Source organism: Phyllobates terribilis, unplaced genomic scaffold (genome assembly GCF_046119375.1).
Source record: "Phyllobates terribilis strain yellow unplaced genomic scaffold, ASM4611937v1 Scaffold_5__5_contigs__length_657084704, whole genome shotgun sequence".
Taxonomy (NCBI): domain Eukaryota; kingdom Metazoa; phylum Chordata; class Amphibia; order Anura; family Dendrobatidae; genus Phyllobates; species Phyllobates terribilis.
This window is the reverse complement of record NW_027362765.1, coordinates 527,567,888-527,586,104: the sequence shown is the minus strand read 5'-3', so window position 1 is coordinate 527,586,104 and position 18,217 is coordinate 527,567,888. Positions and strand designations below refer to the sequence as shown.

The 18,217-nt window shown below is 42.9% G+C and overlaps 1 protein-coding gene across 3 annotated transcripts in view; it reads right to left on the bottom strand.

The window, feature by feature from the left end:
- Positions 1-18,217, bottom strand: part of ADAMTS14 (ADAM metallopeptidase with thrombospondin type 1 motif 14) — a 213,834-nt gene that overhangs the window by 149,767 nt on the left and 45,850 nt on the right. For all 3 annotated transcript variants that reach the window (XM_073685737.1, XM_073685738.1, XM_073685739.1), the window contains exons 3-4: positions 4,509-4,665; positions 3,462-3,658 (exon numbers count right to left, since the gene is read on the bottom strand). In XM_073685737.1, the coding sequence (XP_073541838.1) occupies positions 3,462-3,658; positions 4,509-4,665 (354 nt within the window). The remainder of the gene's footprint in view (positions 1-3,461; positions 3,659-4,508; positions 4,666-18,217) is intronic.

The window sequence follows — 18,217 nt, the reverse complement described above, 5'->3', positions numbered from 1 at the left end:
TTCATTTTCATTTAAAGTTTTTCGGCTCCTTTAATGTTGCCAAAAAAAGTACCGCATTTTTTAGACTATAAGACATACTTTTTTCCTCTAAAATTTTGGAGCAAAGTGGGGGGTGCGTCTTATAGTCCGAATATATATGTATACTATGGCTGTGGGTGGTGGGAGTGTGAGGGGAGTGGCAGCGGGGCACAGGAGGCAGGAGCCACCTGCAGCAGCCTACACTGTGCCCGCTACTAAAGAAAATTAATATTCACTGCTCCCCACGCCCATGGGTGTTGAGATCAGTGAATATTCATTTTCCTTAATAGCGCGCACACTGTACCCGCAGTGTGGCTCCTGCTGCGCTCGGCGGTCATGTGTGCCACCTATTAAAGACCATTAATATTCACTACAACCCACTCCCATGGGTTGTAGTGAATATTCATGCTCTTTAATAGCGGGCACACGTGACCGCCGGCCGCAGCAGGAGCCACGCTGCGGGTACAGTGTGTGCGCTCTTAAGGAGAGTGAATGGTCACTGCTCCCCACGTACACGGTCCCGACGTGGAGAGCAGTGACTATTCCGGCAGATCATCTCATAGTGTGAGGGCGCATGACAGTGACGCCATGCGCGGCTCACACAGTGGGATCAGTGTCGGCAGCAAAGAGGGACGCAGCACTGGAGCAGAGAGGAGGTGAGTATGATTGTTTGGTTTCTTTTGTGTGCAGCATAAAGGGGATAAAGGGGTGCCAAGCATACCAGGATGGAGGGGTGCCAAGCATACCAGGAAGAGGGATGAGGGGTACCATGCATACCAGGAAGAGGGATGAAGGGGGCCATACATACAAGGAAGAGGACTGAAAAATGCCATACATACCAGGAGGAGGGATGAGGGGTGCCATGCATACCAGAATGAGGGATAAAGGGTGCCATACATACCAGGAGGAGGGATGAGGGGGGCCATGCATAACAGGATGAGGGGTGCCATGCATACCAGGATGAGGGATGGGGGTACCATACATACCATGAAGAGGGGTGAGGGTTGCAATGCATACCAGGATGAGTGGTGCCATGCATACTTAGATGCGGGATGTGGGTTGCCATGCATACCAGGATGAGGGGTGCCATGCATACCAGGATGAGGGGTGCGGTGCATACCAGGATGAGAGTGTCGTGCAAACCAGGATGAGGGGTGCCTTGCATACCAGGATGGGGATGAGGGGTGCCATGCATACCAGGATGGGGAGGAGGGGTGCCATGCATATCAGGATGGGGATGAGGGCCACGTATAACAGGATGAGGGGGCCATATATACCAGGATGGGGGATATTAACAGAATTGGGAGATATTACTCCTCTAACAGTGTCAGCAGCAGGCCCCCTCCACCTTAACAATGCATCATGACCACATTTTTTGCTTACATTCTTTTTCTATTTTCCTCCTCTAAAACCTAAGTGCGTCTTATAGTCCGAAAAATAAGGTAAATGACAATTCATAACATCCATAATAAACTAAGAACTCTATGGTACCACTAGGAAACAAAAAGAGTATTTATAAATGTTTACTTTTTCAGACATCTAGCCATTCCATTGCCAGGACTTGTAATATTTCTGTGTATGGGGCTAAAAACGAACAGGCACGTAGTTGCTAACTGTTGTTCTGCCCGGTAGCAACCTGTCGGCTTAGCCAGCGATCCCCGTGCTTCATTTTACCTCTGGTCACCAGAGAAGCTTTTTCTCTTCCAGTCTGCTTTGTTGATGGGGAGTTACTGCCGACGTCATGCTGATTGACAGCTGGCTCCCTGCAGTTAGGCAGCAGGGAGCCATCTGTCATTCAGCATGACATTGACAGAGACACCCCGTCAATAGAGCAGAGAGGAAGAGAAAACGCTGCTCTGTGGAAGTGACATCACCAGAAGCTGCAGAGTCACTGGAAGTGATCTGTGCTAGCTCTAAGCCAGCAGAAATCGACACTGGGCAGAACAGGCAGAAAGTTAGCAGCTCGCTCCCTGTCTCTTAGTTCTTAGCCCCACACGCAAAAATAATAAAAGTCCTGGATAACCCCGTTAATGATACAGTATAGGCCCATGACAGGTTATAGGGGCTGTACTGCGGATTCATTTGATCATTAATATTTTAGAAAAACAGTAATTTCACAAAACCTCCATATTTAGCTAGGAATCATTTTTAGTATTCTACTTATTAAAGTTATATTCAACATTATTTATTGTATTCATTAGTGGGAATCAAGGGTGTTATCAACTGTTGCATCATTTTTCCCATTTAAACCATAAGGCTATGTTCACACATTGCTTTTTTCAGTTTTTTTTTTAATGTGTTTTTTTGTGCAAATTTTCTACTATACTTTTACAGTACCAGCAAAGTCTATGAGATTCCAGAAATCTCATGCAGACACATTGGTTTTTGTTTCATCAGTATTTTGTGCTTTGCATGTTTTTTTGCAGAATAGAGCATGTCACTTCTTTCAGCGTTTTTTCAGTGCTTTTCACCCACTGGAAGTAATGGGTGGTGAAAAAACACTGAAAAAATGCACTGAAAATGCAGGTGTCAGTTTTTTCAGCGTTTTTGGTGCCAAAACCTGATGAAATATAATGAGGTTTTTTTACTGAATTTTATTTACATGCATAAAGAGACAAAAGGACAGTGAAAAAAAAGCACCAAAAACACAGCAAAAAAAAACAAGAAAAAAACAAGCAAAATCCTGAATAAACATTCTTGGCAAGAGATCAGGTTTTGCTGCAGAAAAAAAAACGCTGAAAAAAACCAATGTGTGTACATAGCCTAAAACAGATAAACACGGCTGATATCAGCTGAAACACGTGACAGCAGTGCCAAAATCTGCATGTATAGCCGAAACATATCATGTGCATATCAATGAAGACATGCATAATAAAAGAAATCTGCTAATATTCAGCATATCTGTTGAAAATGTGGAGCACAAATGTGACTAACCTCATTGATATTAGCAAATTATCAGAGTGAGGGAATAAGCTTAACACTTCACGACCAGCCCCTGAAGACAATGCAATCAACAGATGGCAACTCAGCTGACAGATATGGGCTCAAAACATTATGTTCTAATTATTAGTGATGAGCGAGTATGTTCTGTTAACCCTTTCGGCGAGCATGCTTGGGTGCTCGCCGAGTAATTTCAGCGAGCTCGGTGTTATGTTTCAGTCACCCCTGTGCTCATGATTTGCAACTGTTACGTGGCAACAGGCATTCCTCACATTTATTAAAGCTGTCAAACAGTCGCAAATAATGAGCATGGAGTGACTGAGACATAAGACCCGAGCACACTGAAGATACTCGGAAAACACCCGAGCATGATCGTAAATCTCAAGTAACGAGCATGCTCGCTCATCACTACTAATTTTCATAAACATTTATGGCACACATTCAGTATAGCAAAACATCAAAATCACAAATTTCAAGAACAAAGAAATTTTCAAAAACCTCACTATGTTCAGAAGGGTGAGAACGTAGTTCTGCACATGCTCTTTTCCATGGAAGCGCACAACAGAATCGTCCACTGCGAGGAGCACCTCAATGTTGTAGTCATCCTTCTTGGCATGACGTTTCTTACGTTCGATGTCCCATAACCTGTCCTGCATTGAATCCAGTGCAAACGGGAGGTCCCCCACTTCACTCTTTGCAACTAAAATTAAAAGGGGTTCTACGTCATCATGATACAATACAGACATTACAGAAATATTGTCGTAGATTGCGGCTTCCACTGTACATTTACACAAAGCTGTGATTTTGAATCATTCTATAGCTTTAAATCTTTTGCATTGTAACATGAATATGTATGAGTTAGTAGATTTTAGAAAATTGCGTAGATACATAAGTATTTAAATCCAAAAACTGGTGAAATTAGCATATATTTGTGAACATTTAAAATGCACGCTCACCAATGGGCTAACATTGAGGCAATGTTAGTTGTAACTATTAAGTCAGGGCAACTGTGGTTTCAAAGGATTTTCCTGTGATGAATATTGATGGCTTATCCTTACAAATGGGATTAAGCTGCAGTACTAGGCACAGCCACATGTGTGTATGAAGTGTTGAGTTTGGAACATTTGATGGATAGTGGTTCTCGAAAATGTGCCTAAGACCTTTTCCATTTCTGACTTCCTGGAGTCAGAGCACCCACCAATCACGCATTGAATTTATGATTGCTGTATATTGCCAAAGAACTCTGAGAAAAAGCCATTAAAACATATTCCTGGAAACATCCTTAAAGGGAATAAATAAAGAATATATAATGTCATTATGAATATATTTCAAACTAATTAGCACATAATATTAGTTTCCCTTGGAAAGTAAGTACAATAGTTTGTTAAAATGGCATCTTTCTTATTATATTTTTTTCTATTCCTGGGGAGCCCATTTAACCGAGAGTGATCTAGTGATATACACTAGCATTTCATGTCAAGCTGCCACTTAGCATTATCTATACATGCAAAAAGTACAAAGAAGACAGTACGTTATTCTTTTTTAGTTACCTTCATTATGCATCTCCCCTAGACTTCCAGTTGTATTGTATTGAACAGCAGATCTCCTGTAGACGACATGAGTACGACCATTCTCTTCATCTTCCTGTCGACCCCTTTCTAAAGGCTCAATAAAGAACTCACTACTGTCAGTTCTTATCATTCCAGCCTGAAAAATATATGTGCAAATAATTAATTCTTATTAAAATAATTTAAAGAAAACATATGAATTAATGCAGAATGGTATTACTACAAGTACTTGGCATTATCTACAAATCTTATTTATTTTCTACTGAAATATTGGGAGCTGGCAAACCTGGTCTGACTATCATTCGTGGAAAAACACAAGCATTCTACTACAGAGAAGCAGACTCTATCACTACCACAGTACATAATACTGCCACAAGGAAGAAGAATCTAACACTACCAATACTACCATACAACCACAGAGAGGAACATACTAGCACCCAACATATTACAACAGCTAAGAAGTTACCAATACAACTACAGAATGTAATATAATACCACACTACATGTTACCACAGGGAAGTTACCAATACAGCCATAGAAAGGAATATAATACCACACAACATACTACTGCCACAAGAGAGAATGTTCTACCATACTACCATAAAACCACAGAGAAGAAGATCACAACACAAACATAGAAAATAATATATTATCACACAACAAATTAACACAGAGCAGAGGTTACCAATACAACCATAGAAAGGAATAAAATGCCACACTACATACTACCACAAAGAAGAAACCAATACAACCAAAGAACGGAATATTAAACCACACATAATATAATGTGGGATGTTTGCCAGCTGCCCTCCACCAGCGTGCACAAAGCAGTCTTGGTACACTGGGTAGTAATCAAAAAAAAAAGTGCTCCAGCATAGGATTTTTCATTATTTGCATAAGTATTAAAAATCCATAACAGACTAATTTGAATACTACAATAAGTTCTTAATACTACAGTGGCATGTAAAAGTTTGGGCACCCCTGGTCAAAATTACTGTTATTGTGAACAGTTAAGCAAGTTGAAGATGAAAAGATCTCTAAAAGGCCTAAAGTTAAGGATTACACATTTGCTTTGTATTTTAGACAAAAAATATATACAGTGCATTGTGAAAGTATTTGACCCCTTGAACTTTTCTACCTTTTGCCCCATTTCTGGCTTCAAACATAAAGATATAAAATTCTAATTTTTTGGGGGAAGAATCAACAACTAGTGGGACACAATCATGAAGTGGAACGAAATTTATTGGATATTTTAAACTTTTTTAACAAATTAAAAACTGAAAAGTGGGGGTGCAATATTATTCGGCCCCTTTACTGTCAGTGCAGCAAACTCCCTCCAGAAGTTCAGTGAGAATCTCTGAATGATCCAATGTTGTCCTAAATGACTGGTAATGATAAATAGAATCCACCTGTGTGTAATCAAGTCTCCGTATAAATGCACCTGCTCTGTGATAGTCTCAGGGTCCTGTTTCAAGTGCAGAGAGCATCATGAAGACCAAGGAACACACCAGGCAGGTCCGAAATACTGTTGTGGCGAAGTTTAAAGCCGGATTTGGATACAAAAAGATTTCCCAAGTTTTAAACATCTCAAGGAGCACTGTGCAAGCGATCATATTGAAATGGAAGGAGTATCCACTTGCAAATCTACTAAGACCCGGCCGTCCCTCTAAACTTTCATCTCGAACAAGGAGAAGACTGATCAGAGATGCAGCCAAAAGGCCCATGATCACTCTGGATGAACTGCAGAGATCTACAGCTGAGGTGGGAGAGTCTGTCCATAGGACAACAATCAGTCGTACACTGCACAAATCTGGCCTTTATGGAAGAGTAGCAAGAAGAAAGCCATTTCTCAAAAATATCCCTAAAAAGTCTTGTTTGAAGTTTGCCACAAGCCACCTGGGAAACACACCAAACATGTGGATAAGGTGCTCTGGTCAGATGAAACCAAAATCAAATACAAAACAATATGTTTGGCATAAAAGCAACACAGCTCATCACCCTCAAAACACCATCCCCACTGTCAAACATGGTGGTGGCAACATCATGGTTTGGACCTGCTTTTTTTCAGCAGGGAAAGGGAAGACGGTTAAAATTGATGGGAAGATGGATGGAGCCAAATACAGGACCATTCTGAAGAAAACCTGTTGGAGTCTGCAAAAGACCTGAGACTGGGACGGAGATTTATCTTCCAACAAGACAATGATCCCAAACATAAAGCAAAATCTACAATGGAATGGTTCAAAAATAAAGGTATCCAGGTGTTAGAATGGCCAAGTCAAAGTTCAGACCTGAATCCAATCGAGAATCTGTGGAAAGAGCTGAAAACTGCTGGTCACAAACGCTCTCCATCCAACCCCAATGAGCTCGAGCGGTTTTGCAAGGAAGAATGGGCAAGAATTTCAGCCTCTCGATGTGAAAAACTGATAGAGACATACCCCAAGCGACTTGCAGCTGTAATCGCAGAAAAAGGTGGTGCTACAAAGTATTAACTCAAGGGGGCCGAATAATATTGCACGCCCCACTTTTCAGTTTTTAATTTGTTAAAAAAGTTTAAAATATCCAATAAATTTCGTTCCACTTCACGATTGTGTCCCACTTGTTGTTGATTCTTCCCCCAAAAATTAGAATTTTATATCTTTATGTTTGAAGCCAGAAATGTGGCAAAAGGTAGAAGAGTTCAAGGGGGCCAAATACTTTCACAATGCACTGTATATTGAAGTTTTTTTTTCATTTAAAAAAAATATAAAAAGGGAGATGGGCCGATGCAAAAGTTTGGGCCCCCTTGGAGATTTGTGTGCTCAGATAACTTTGACCAAGGATTCCGACCTTAATTAGCCTGTTAGGGTTATGGTTTGTTCACTATCATTGTTTGGAAAGGCCAGATGATGAAAATTTCACAGCTTTGTAAAAACCCAGCCTCCTCTAACCTTGTGCCAAAAAAACAGCAGCCATGGGTTCTTCTAAGCAGCTGTCTAGCACTCTGAAAATGGTGGAGGCCCACAAGGCAGGAGAAGGCTATAAAAAGATAGCAAAGCATTTTCAAGTTGCCCTCAGTTTGAAATGTAATTAGGAAATGGCATTTAAAAGGAACAGTGGAGGTCAAGATAATGTCTGGAAGACCAAGCTAAATTTCAGTGAGAGCTGCTCCTAGGATTGCTAGAGAGGCGAAGCAAAACCCCCGCTTGTCTGCAAAAGACCTTCAGAAAGATATAGAAGGCTCTGGAGTTGTGGTATATTGTTCTACTGTTCAGACACACCTGCAGAAATATGGCTTTCATTGAAGAGCCATCAGAAGAAAACCTCTGCTGCATCCTCACCATAAAATTCAGTGTCAGGAGTATGCAAAATAACATCTAAACAAGCATGATGCATTTTGAAAACAAGTCCTGTAGACAGATGAGATTAAAATAGAACTCTTTGGCCATAATGATCAAAGGTATTTTGAGGAGAAAAAAAGAGCACAGAATATCAGGAAAAAAACATCTCATCAACCTTTAAGCATGGGGGTGGATCAATCATGCTTTTGGGTTGTGTTGCAGCCAATGGCATAGGGAACATTTCACAGGTAGAGGGAAGAATGGATTCAATGAAATTTCAACAAATTCTTGATGCAAACATAACACCATCTGTAAAAAAGCTGAAGTTGAAAAGAGGGTGACTTCTACAAATGGATAATGATCCTAAACACACGTCAAAATCCAGAATAGACTACCTCAAAAGGTGCAAGCTGAAAGCTTTACAATAGCCCTCACAGTCCCTTGATCTGAACATCATTGAAAATCGGTGGCTAGACCTCAAAATAGCAGTGCATGCAAGACGACCCAGGAATCTCACAAAAATGGAAGAATTTTCCAAGGAAGAATGGATGAAAATCCCTCAAACAAGAATTGAAAGAGTCTTGGCAGGCTACAAAAAGCGTTTACAAGCTGTGATACATTCAAAACGGAGTGCTACTAGGTACTAACTATGCAGGGTGCCCAAACTTTGCATTGGCCCATTTTCCTTTTTGTCATTTTTAAAATGCAAAAGATGAAAATATATATATATTTTTTGCCTAAAATACAAAGCAAATGTGTCATCTTAACTTTAGGCCTTTTAGAGATCATTTAATCTTCAACTTGCTTAACTGTTCAAAATAACAGTAATTTTGACCAGGGGTGCCCAAACCTTTACATGCCACTGTATCTCAGTATAAGAACACATTGTAGTGTTCGAAATGCGTCAGAGATTATGCTTTATTTGTCTGACATGGATTTTTTAGCTGTGTCATAAAGAAAAATTAAAATACATAATACATCTCCAGGAAGCGGACATGTCCCCCCACTCACATTGAAAATATAGGGAGAAGGGAAAACTAACTATAACTGGAGAAGAGCTGACACTCCAACAACCTTTTTGAAGTGGGATTAATTATAGCTAGGGAGAGAGAAACTAATTAAAACAACCTTTGAAGCAGAAACTATTAGAACCCTCCTGTTATTTTTTGCTATCTTGTGTTTTGCGCCCTTCTGGCTTTGCTGGACTTCAGTGTTTTTTGCCTGTCTCTCTAGCCAGGTGCTTCGGTGCCTATCTCTGTCCAGTTTGCTTGGTCCTCTGGGACCTCTAGTACTTTTTGTCAGTTTGTCTTTTTGCTCTGCAACAACTTCTGTTAGGAGGTGTCCCATTTTTGTCCCAGTCCTTAGTTCTTTTAGGGACCCCTCCCTTTATTCTATAGGTCTCCGTTCAGACTAGCCGAGGACGAAGGCGGGTCTGTTCACAAGGAACAGGCTGCCCGATAAATCGTAGGGATTCAGCTTAGTCTTACTGTAGGGACAGCTTTTCCCATTCTTTCCTTAGTTTATGTTGCAGATCATAACAGTAAGTCCAGCCCAGAAAAAAAACTAAAAGGAAAGAAATTCGGGGATCAATACGGTTTCCGTCCAGGAGTTGGCTCAACGCCTGCAGGGATTGTCTCTGGAGGTGGCCGAGCTTCAGCAACACGTGAGTAGCTGTCCTGGAGCGCATTTTGTGGAACCGAAGGTAGGACTGCCTGATGTTTTTTATGGTAAACAGCAAGATTTTTTTTCCTTTAAAAATGCATCTTTGTTATATTTTCGCTTGAGAACGAGGTCCTCTGGGAATGAATCACAGCCCATTGGTTTTATTATGTCACTTTTGCGCAAAGAACCACACGGGTGGGCCTTTTCTCTCCAACCTAATGATCCGTGTTTAAGTTCTGTTGAGGAATTTTTTTCTGCTATGGGGCTATTATATGACGATCCTGATCGAATCTCATCGGCTGAATCAGAACTTAGACGTTTGAATCAGGGGTCAGATGATGTTGAAATTTATTGCACACACTTCAGGAGATGGGCTTCAGAAGTTAAGTGGAATGATTCGGCGCTGAAAAGTTTATTTCTTGCTGGTCTGAGTGAAAGGGTTAAGGATTTGCTAATTGCATTCCCTGCAACTGAGACTCTGCAGGAAGCTATGCAGTTAGCTGTTCGTGTGGACAGGAGAATAAGGTCCAGGGTCAATGATGTAAAAACTCCTGTAACTTCAGGTCCTAGTTTCCAGAAAATCTGCTCTGATAGCGGAGAACCAATGGAGGTTGGGGCGATGTCACTCCGCTCTCAAGAAAGAGATCGGAGATTCTCCGAAGGTTTGTGTCTTTATTGTGGTAAAGATGATCATTTGATTAAGTATTGTGAGCGTCATTTAAGTAAAGAAAAAAAAAAGGTCAGTTACGCCCGTATAGCTTGTTTACGCTCTGCAGGAGTGTTCCTTTCTGGGTGTACTACTCTGCAGGGAGATTTGATTGAATTTCAGGTATTTGTGGATTGTGGTTCAACACTTAATGTGATTGATAAAGGGTTTTGGGAAAAACTTAAATTGAAATCCAAACCTTTGTCATCTCCTATTTCTGTGGTTGCAATTGATAACACTCCTTTGAAATGTATTACTCACAAGACTGCTGCATTTCCTCTCACTATCAATGGTGTTCACCAAGAAATTTTGGACTTGGTTGTTTTGGATAATTTGCCCTCTCCAGTTGTTCTAGGATTGCCTTGGTTACAACTGCACAATCCTTTGTTGGACTGGTCTACTAATGTGATTAAGTCTTGGAGTCCGAAGTGCTATGATAAATGTTGTAATGGTCGCATTGCGGCTGTGGAAAAAGGGGAATTACTTGTACCTATTCAAGATTTTTGGAGGGTTTTTTCAGAGGAGGAGTCGCAAGTTTTACCTCCTCATAGGGATTATGATTGCGCCATTGAGTTTGTTCCTGGAGCTACTCTACCCAAGAGTCGCTTGTTTAATCTGACTATCCCTGAAAGAAAGGCTTTGGAGGAGTACATAGAGTCTAGCCTGGCTGCTGGTCACATTAGACCTTCTAAGTCGCCTGTGGCAGTCGGATTCTTCTTTGTTAAAAAAAAGGACGGCGGTTTACGTCCATGTCTGGATTTTCGTGAAATTAATAAGATTACCGTACGCAATTCCTACCCATTGCCATTAATTCCTGACTTGTTTAACCAGTTAGTGGGAGCCAAGTGGTTCTCAAAAATTGATCTCCGAGGGGCATACAATTTGTTACGTGTGAAGGAGGGTGATGAATGGAAAACTGCTTTTAACACGCCGGTAGGTCATTTTGAGAATCTGGTGATGCCCTTCGGTCTTACCAATGCACCTGCATTTTTTCAGAACCTTATTAATGACATCCTGAGACCTTTGATTGGTAAGAATGTTTGGATGACATTTTGATTTATTCACCAGATTTAGAGTTCCATTGGCAGAGTGTACGTGAAGTTTTGCAGTTATTGAGTGATAATTCACTCTTTGCTAAGCTGGAGAAATGTGAGTTCGCTGTGCAGAAAATTAGTTTTTTGGGCTACATTGTCTCCAGCGAGGGCTTTGAGATGGACCCTGTGAAGGTTCAGGCTGTGCAGGAATGGCCTAGGCCTATTGGTTTGAAATCTATACGGAGGTTTTTGGGTTTTGCCAATTATTACAGGAAATTCATTAAGAATTTTTCTGTAATTGTTAAACCTCTAACCGATCTCACCAGGAAAGGTGCGAATACGACCCAGTGGATTACTTAAGCCATTGAAGCGTTTGAGTATCTCAAAGAGAGGTTCAGTTCTGCCCCTATCCTTATACAGTCTGATGAGACCAAACCTTTTTTGGTCGAGGTTGATGCTTCATCGGTGGGGGTCGGAGCAGTTTTGTCTCAGGAGAACAAGGGTGGAGTACATCCTTGTGCCTTCTTTTCGAAAACATTTTCGGAAACTGAACTGAATTATGATGTTGGAAATCGGGAGTTGCTGGCTATTAAACTTGCGTTTGAACACTGGCGTCATTTTTTGGAAGGCGCTAGATTTCCTATTCAGGTTTTCATAGATCATAAGAATTTGATCTATCTGGATGCTGCCAAGCGCTTGAATGCCCGTCAAGCTAGGTGGGCACTTTTTTTTTCTCGGTTTCATTTTTCTGTTACCTATATCCCTGGTACTAAGAATGTTAAAGCCGATGCTTTAAGTCGCAGCTTCTCTTCTACGGTCGGTGCCGAGGAGGAGGATAGCATTTTGCAGAAAGGAGTTGTGGTGGCGGCATTGGACTCCGATTAGGAGAATGGGATTCTGAATGCTCAAGATGATGCTCCATCTAACACGCCCCATGGGAGGTTGTTTGTGCCTAGAGCCTTTAGGAGAGATTTGTTTGTGGAGTGTCATGAGTCTCGGTTGGCAGGTCATCCAGGAGTTTCGGAGACTAAGAGACTTATCAGTCGCAGTTTTTGGTGGCCTGGATGGCAGAAGGAAGTCATCAAGTGGGTGCGTCAGTGTACTGTGTGTGCTAGGTCAAAGGCTTCACATACTCCTGCTGGGGGGTTGCTTTGCCCTCTGGAGGTTCCTAGTGCGCCTTGGACGCATCTCTCTATGGATTTTATTACTGATCTTCCTGTGTCTGAGGGTTTTACTGTCATCTGGGTGGTCGTAGACCATTTTAGTAAGATGTGTCATTTGGTTCCATTCATTAAGTTGCCCTGCGCCAAGACACTCGCTAAGGCGTTTGTTAAGGAGATTGTCAAGCTCCATGGCGTTCCCACGGATATTGTTTCTGATAGAGGACCTCAGTTTGTGGCTCGCTTTTGGCGTGCTTTTTGTGACAGGTTGGGAGTCCATTTGTCATTTTCGTCTGGTTATCATCCTGAGTCTAATGGACAGACTGAAAGAAAGAACCAGGATGTTGAAAAGTTTTTGCGTTGTTTTGTGGCGGACAATCAAGAGGTGTGGTCTGAGTTTCTGCCTCTCGCAGAATTTGCTCTTAACAATCATACATCTTCCTCTGCTGGGTGTTCTCCTTTTTTTTGTTGCACTGGGAGACATCCATCTTTTGGTTCGTTCTCCAAATTGGGGTCGGCGGTGCCGGAGGAGGAGAATTTTTCCGGTGATTAGGAGAGAGTTTGGACTAATGTACGTTGTAACCTGCAAGACGCTAACAAAAAGTCCAAGAAGTATTTTGACAGGAAACTTAAAGAGGTTTTGTTTACTGTGGGTGACATGGTTTGGTTGTCCTCGAAGAACTTGCGGTTGAGGATTCCCTCTAAAAAACTGGGTCCTAAGTTTGTGGGTCCATTTAAAGTGCTTCATGTTGATAACCCATCTGCTGTCAGGTTGGATGTCCCTACTTCCTGGAAGATTAATTCTGTGTTTCATGTTTCCTTGTTGAAAAAGGCTGACGTTTCTAATAGGGACGCCACTGTCACAGTTCCTCCTGTGGTGGAAGACGGTGAATATGAAATTTCTCGTATTTTGAATTCAAGATGGTATAGAGGGATATTACAGTATCTTGTCTCCTGGAAGGGTTTCGGTCCTGAAGACAATTCCAGGGTAAGGACTGATGATGTCTCTGCTCCTAGGCTTGTTAAAGCTTTCCACAGGAGGTTTCCTGATAGGCCTGGGCCTGGAGGATCCGGAGGATCCTCATAGAAGAGGGGATACTGTTAGAACCCTCCTGTTAGTTTTTGCTATCTTGTGTTTTGCGGTCACGTGACCAGATGCCTATATATTCCAGCTCCGCCCTTCTGGCTTTGCCGGACTTCAGTGTTTTTTGCCTGTCTCTCTAGCCAGGTGCTTCGGTGCCTATCTCTGTCTAGTTTGCTTGGTCCTCTGGGACCTCTAGTACTTTTTGTCAGTTTGTCTTTTTGCTCTGCAACAACTTCTGTTAGGAGGTGTCCCATTTTTGTCCCAGTCCTTAGTTCTTTTAGGGACCCCTCCCTTTATTCTATAGGTCTCCGTTCAGACTAGCCGAGGACAAAGGCGGGTCTGTTCACAAGGAACAGGCTGCCCGCTACATCGTAGGGATTCAGCTTAGTCTTACTGTAGGGACAGCTTTTCCCATTCTTTCCTTAGTTTATCTGGCAGATCATAACAGAAATCTCCAGCCATGGACATGTGATTAAAACAGGATATCTGCTGGGAAACAGACAGTAAGCTTGAAATCTATTTACGCAGAGGAGGAGAAGTGCAAGGGCTACCTTTGTTCCAAGGAAGAAGCATCCTGGATTCAAAGGATTTTGCTGAGAGTGCTCCAAACTTTGTGTCTCCATTGTCTAGATATGAATATTGGGGTTTTGTATTGATCCACCATTTATGGATTGTAGATTTTCGGCGTCCTAGAGAAGGAATGGATTTGATGCATTCACTCACATTGCCATGGGGCCACTAGAACATCTCAAACTTAATAACGCTTCGATATATGATATGAAGCAGGCCATGTTTGATCTCTATGCAACGGTAAATTCATGATAAGAAATATGAGGTTAATATCTATTACCTTGAAGCTTCAGGGGCAAAGATACCCTGTAGGTTGGGGATCTCATAAAATTCTAACATCCCCAGCACATACCAAAATCCACCCCCACATGAGCTCAATAAGAGGAGGCGTGTGGGTGTAACTTTGACCTAATAAAAAGCAATACTTGGGTCTGGGTCATTTGTCAGTCCTTGGAAGACATAGTTCGCTGTGGGTTATGCCTATTTTCCCAAACGGAGTGCTTCCCTCCGCTAAGCTCAGAGTCATTTCCGTGACCATGTTTAGTAATTATTGTGACGAAACAGCTTCTTATCTTAATCAGCCAGATGTCTAAATTTGTTAAGCCAAGAGAAATACACTATTGTGTTTGCGTTGACTTACGAATGTATGAGTATTTCTGTGGCTGGTCAAGAAGGACATACTATTAAGTGTATAAACCTGAATGTTGATTTCTCTTTATCTGGAAACAATAATGTTTGTTAATACGCTAATTACATATTATACTAAAGCCAGCTAGATGTTGATTTTCAAGACCCCCCTGCTATACCAACTATGTAAATTGATTAAATGCACAAACAATGAGACCTGAGCACTGTGGAATAATACCCTCCCTAATCCTTGACGTGTGGATGTGTACTTGAAAGGACAACTGTAACTATTTAAGGGACATATGCCTCTGTAGTAGAGAGAATTGAAAGAGAAACTCAAAGAGAATCAGAGAGACATTCTTCAGGACAGCAGATGGATAGCATGGCTCGATTCAGAGAGACACAGATTTGGATTCTGCAGGATTCCAGCCTAAGGTTATATAGCCCTGATTCTAAGGATACAGATCATTGACCATCAGAGAACCCATGGATACATTTGGGGGAACCAGGTTGGGACAATGAGGTCACCTGGCCCTGTGGATATGTTGTTTGGGGTTGCCAGGTGGGATCCTCCGGTCACTTGGATCCCATGGAGACATTTGGAGAAGCCAGATTGGGACAAGCCAGACATCAAGCCCCATGGAAACTATCGGAGAGGCCAGGGTGGGATCCTCGGGACTCTTGGCCTTGTACCTGAATCGACTTTCAGCTTCCTAAGCTTGAAGCTACCTTCTTTCTGTGGGGGCCCATCAAAAGTGGGGGGCCATCAGTTGAGGTAGTTGGCCCTGAAAGCCCCAAAGTCGCAGCTGCTCTATTCTCGGCAGGCCAGCGGAAGGGTGAGACTGTAATTTTGTACCATTTTGTGTATTTTGCTGGGACTGTTCTATGTGTTTATTGTCCATTTGGTGGTTCAATAAAGTATTGCCACACTGTTTTACACTCACCCTGTGTTGTCTGACTGATATCACGCCCACAGAAGACAATTATCTTTCAACAATGCTTTTTAGTTTATGTAATTGTATATATCGTATTGTTTGTTCATATTTTGTATCATCTTGTATATTTGTTATAAACACTACCTATCTTTCTGAGTTATATATATAAAATTTAATAGCTCTGTTTCTCTTGCTCTGTAGACTGCAGCCCTGAAGCCATACGCTACTTGGAACGGGTGTCCTATCGGCCTGTATAAACAATTTGTGGTGGCAGCTAGTAGTTCTTTTTTTATTGCAGAGAAGCAGTGTTCATACGGGGGGGTTTATACATATATTCCATACACTCTCTTAGTTCCCCAGTAGCCAGCCTACTAGCGAAAGCAGCCACCATCTTATCCATCACTCATCAGCCAATTGTGTATTTGTCCTGACGATTGGAGGCAGCGGTGTTGTGTTCCCTTGACAACTGGTGGGATCTGTGTGATCTATCCAGTGTCATCTGTGACAAAGTGGCCATGCCCCTTCCACACCTCCTCACCTCGAACTGCAATGAAGGAGACATTGTCAGGGGGGCTGGCTGCTGCTACTAGTAGCAGGGGGCAGGTCATGCCTCCTGATTAGTGATGAGCGAACGTGCTCACCACTACTCAGTACTCGCCCGAGCATCATGGTGCTCGACAAGCTCGGCGAGTATTTCCGGGTTGCTCGGGCGGGAACTCGGGTCACCTTCCTGCATGCTTGGTGGTTTTTAGAGAGCCAATGAACATGCAGAGATTGCCTGCCATGCACTGTAATGCCGTTTTTTCAGCGCCATTTCCTTGTTGGCACTGCAGAATACAGGCAGGTCCTTTCCATATTACAGTGCTAAAAATCCATCTACTTAAAATTGTGTTTTCTTCGTCACACGGATTACATATACGTTTTCAGAAACTACTGCCATTTCTGGCCTCCATTAAAAAAAAATTCAGTATGTCAACAAAGTTTTTGACACTGGCTTGCTGTTCAAAACAGTTACCTACAGGCCAGGTATTTAAAACTGTGCTTTCTCCGTCAAACGGATTACATATATGTTTTCAGAAAATACTGCCATTTCTGGCCTCCATTAAAAATTTCTTTCAGTGTGTTAGTGAAGCAATTCACAGCAGTTTGCTGGTCAAACTACTTACCTACAAGCCAGGTATTTAAAACTCTGTTTTCTCTGTCACACGGATCACATATAAATTCGCTCCAAACTCAGTCATTTGTAGTGAGAGTGGAAGATACTGTTATCCATTTAAAATGGGCAAGGCACGTGGCAAGGGATGGGGAACTGGACGTGATGGTAATGGTTCATGCAGAGGCCGAGGACAAGGCCGTGGGCAAGCCAAAATTGTGCCACAACAAACACCCACATCTTCTCGCCTGACCTTCCTGTCCCAATTTCTAGGGGACCGCAGCCCACCACTATTGAACCCAGAGCAGTGTCAAAAGGTTGTTGGTTGGATAGCGGATAATGCTTCCAGTCACTTAGCCACCACCACCACCACCACCCTGTCTTCCACACGGTCAAGTCTCAGTAGCCGTGAGTCTGGACCGCATATTCCTCACCCTGATCCTCCTTCCTCCCACCATGCCGAGTACCCAGAGACAACTGATCCCACACTTGGACACTCTGAAGAGCTGTTCACTTTTCCATTTATAGATTCGGGCCTCTCGCCCGGTCCACTTGAAGCGGGGCAAGAGGAGATCGCGTGTAGCGGTGCCCAAATATTTGAGCAGCCACGGTCACAAGAAGGCAACGGTGGGAAAGTGTCACAAGAGGTGGACGATGATGAGACACAATTGCCAGAAAGTCAGGAGGAGGACCAGGGTGCAGAAGTGGAAGACGAGGTGGTGGATGATATAGTAACTGACCCAACCTGGCAGGAGGACATGCAGAGCGAGGACAGCAGCACACAGGGGGAGGGAGGCAGAGCACCCCAACAGGCAGGAAGAAGCAGTGTGGTGGCCACAGACAGAAGGCAGGCAACCATTCCCCGTAACACCAACACGAAGCAAGTAGCCAGTACAACTGTTAGGTCTTCACGAGTCTGGTTGTTTTTTAAAGACTCTGCCGATAACCCCAAAAAGGCCATTTGCAACACCTGCCAGGCCAGCATCAGCAGGGGTGGCAAAACGACCAGCCTGACCACCACCAGCATTATCAGGCACATGGTAGCAAAGTACCCGACTTTGTGGGCCACACCCCAGGGTCCAGGAACAGTGTCTGCGGGTGGCACCATTGCTTCTTCCACTGTTGTGCATGCAAGCCAATCCCCTGTCCATAGTGTATGCGAAGATGCCTCCTGCCCTGCACCTGTCGTTGCACACTCTCAAGTAGCAGTATCAGGAAGCACGTCCATGTCCTAGTCCCAGCGCAGCGTTCAGTTGTCCATACCCCAGTACTTGGAACGCAAGCGCAAATATGCAGCCAACGCCCCACAGGCCACACTACTAAACTCTCACATTTCACGACTGCTTGCGCTCGAAATGTTGCCTTTTAGGCTCGTGGAGACGGAAGCATTCCGCAACCTGATGGCGGCGGCCGTCCCTCGGTACTCGGTCCCCAGCCGCCGGT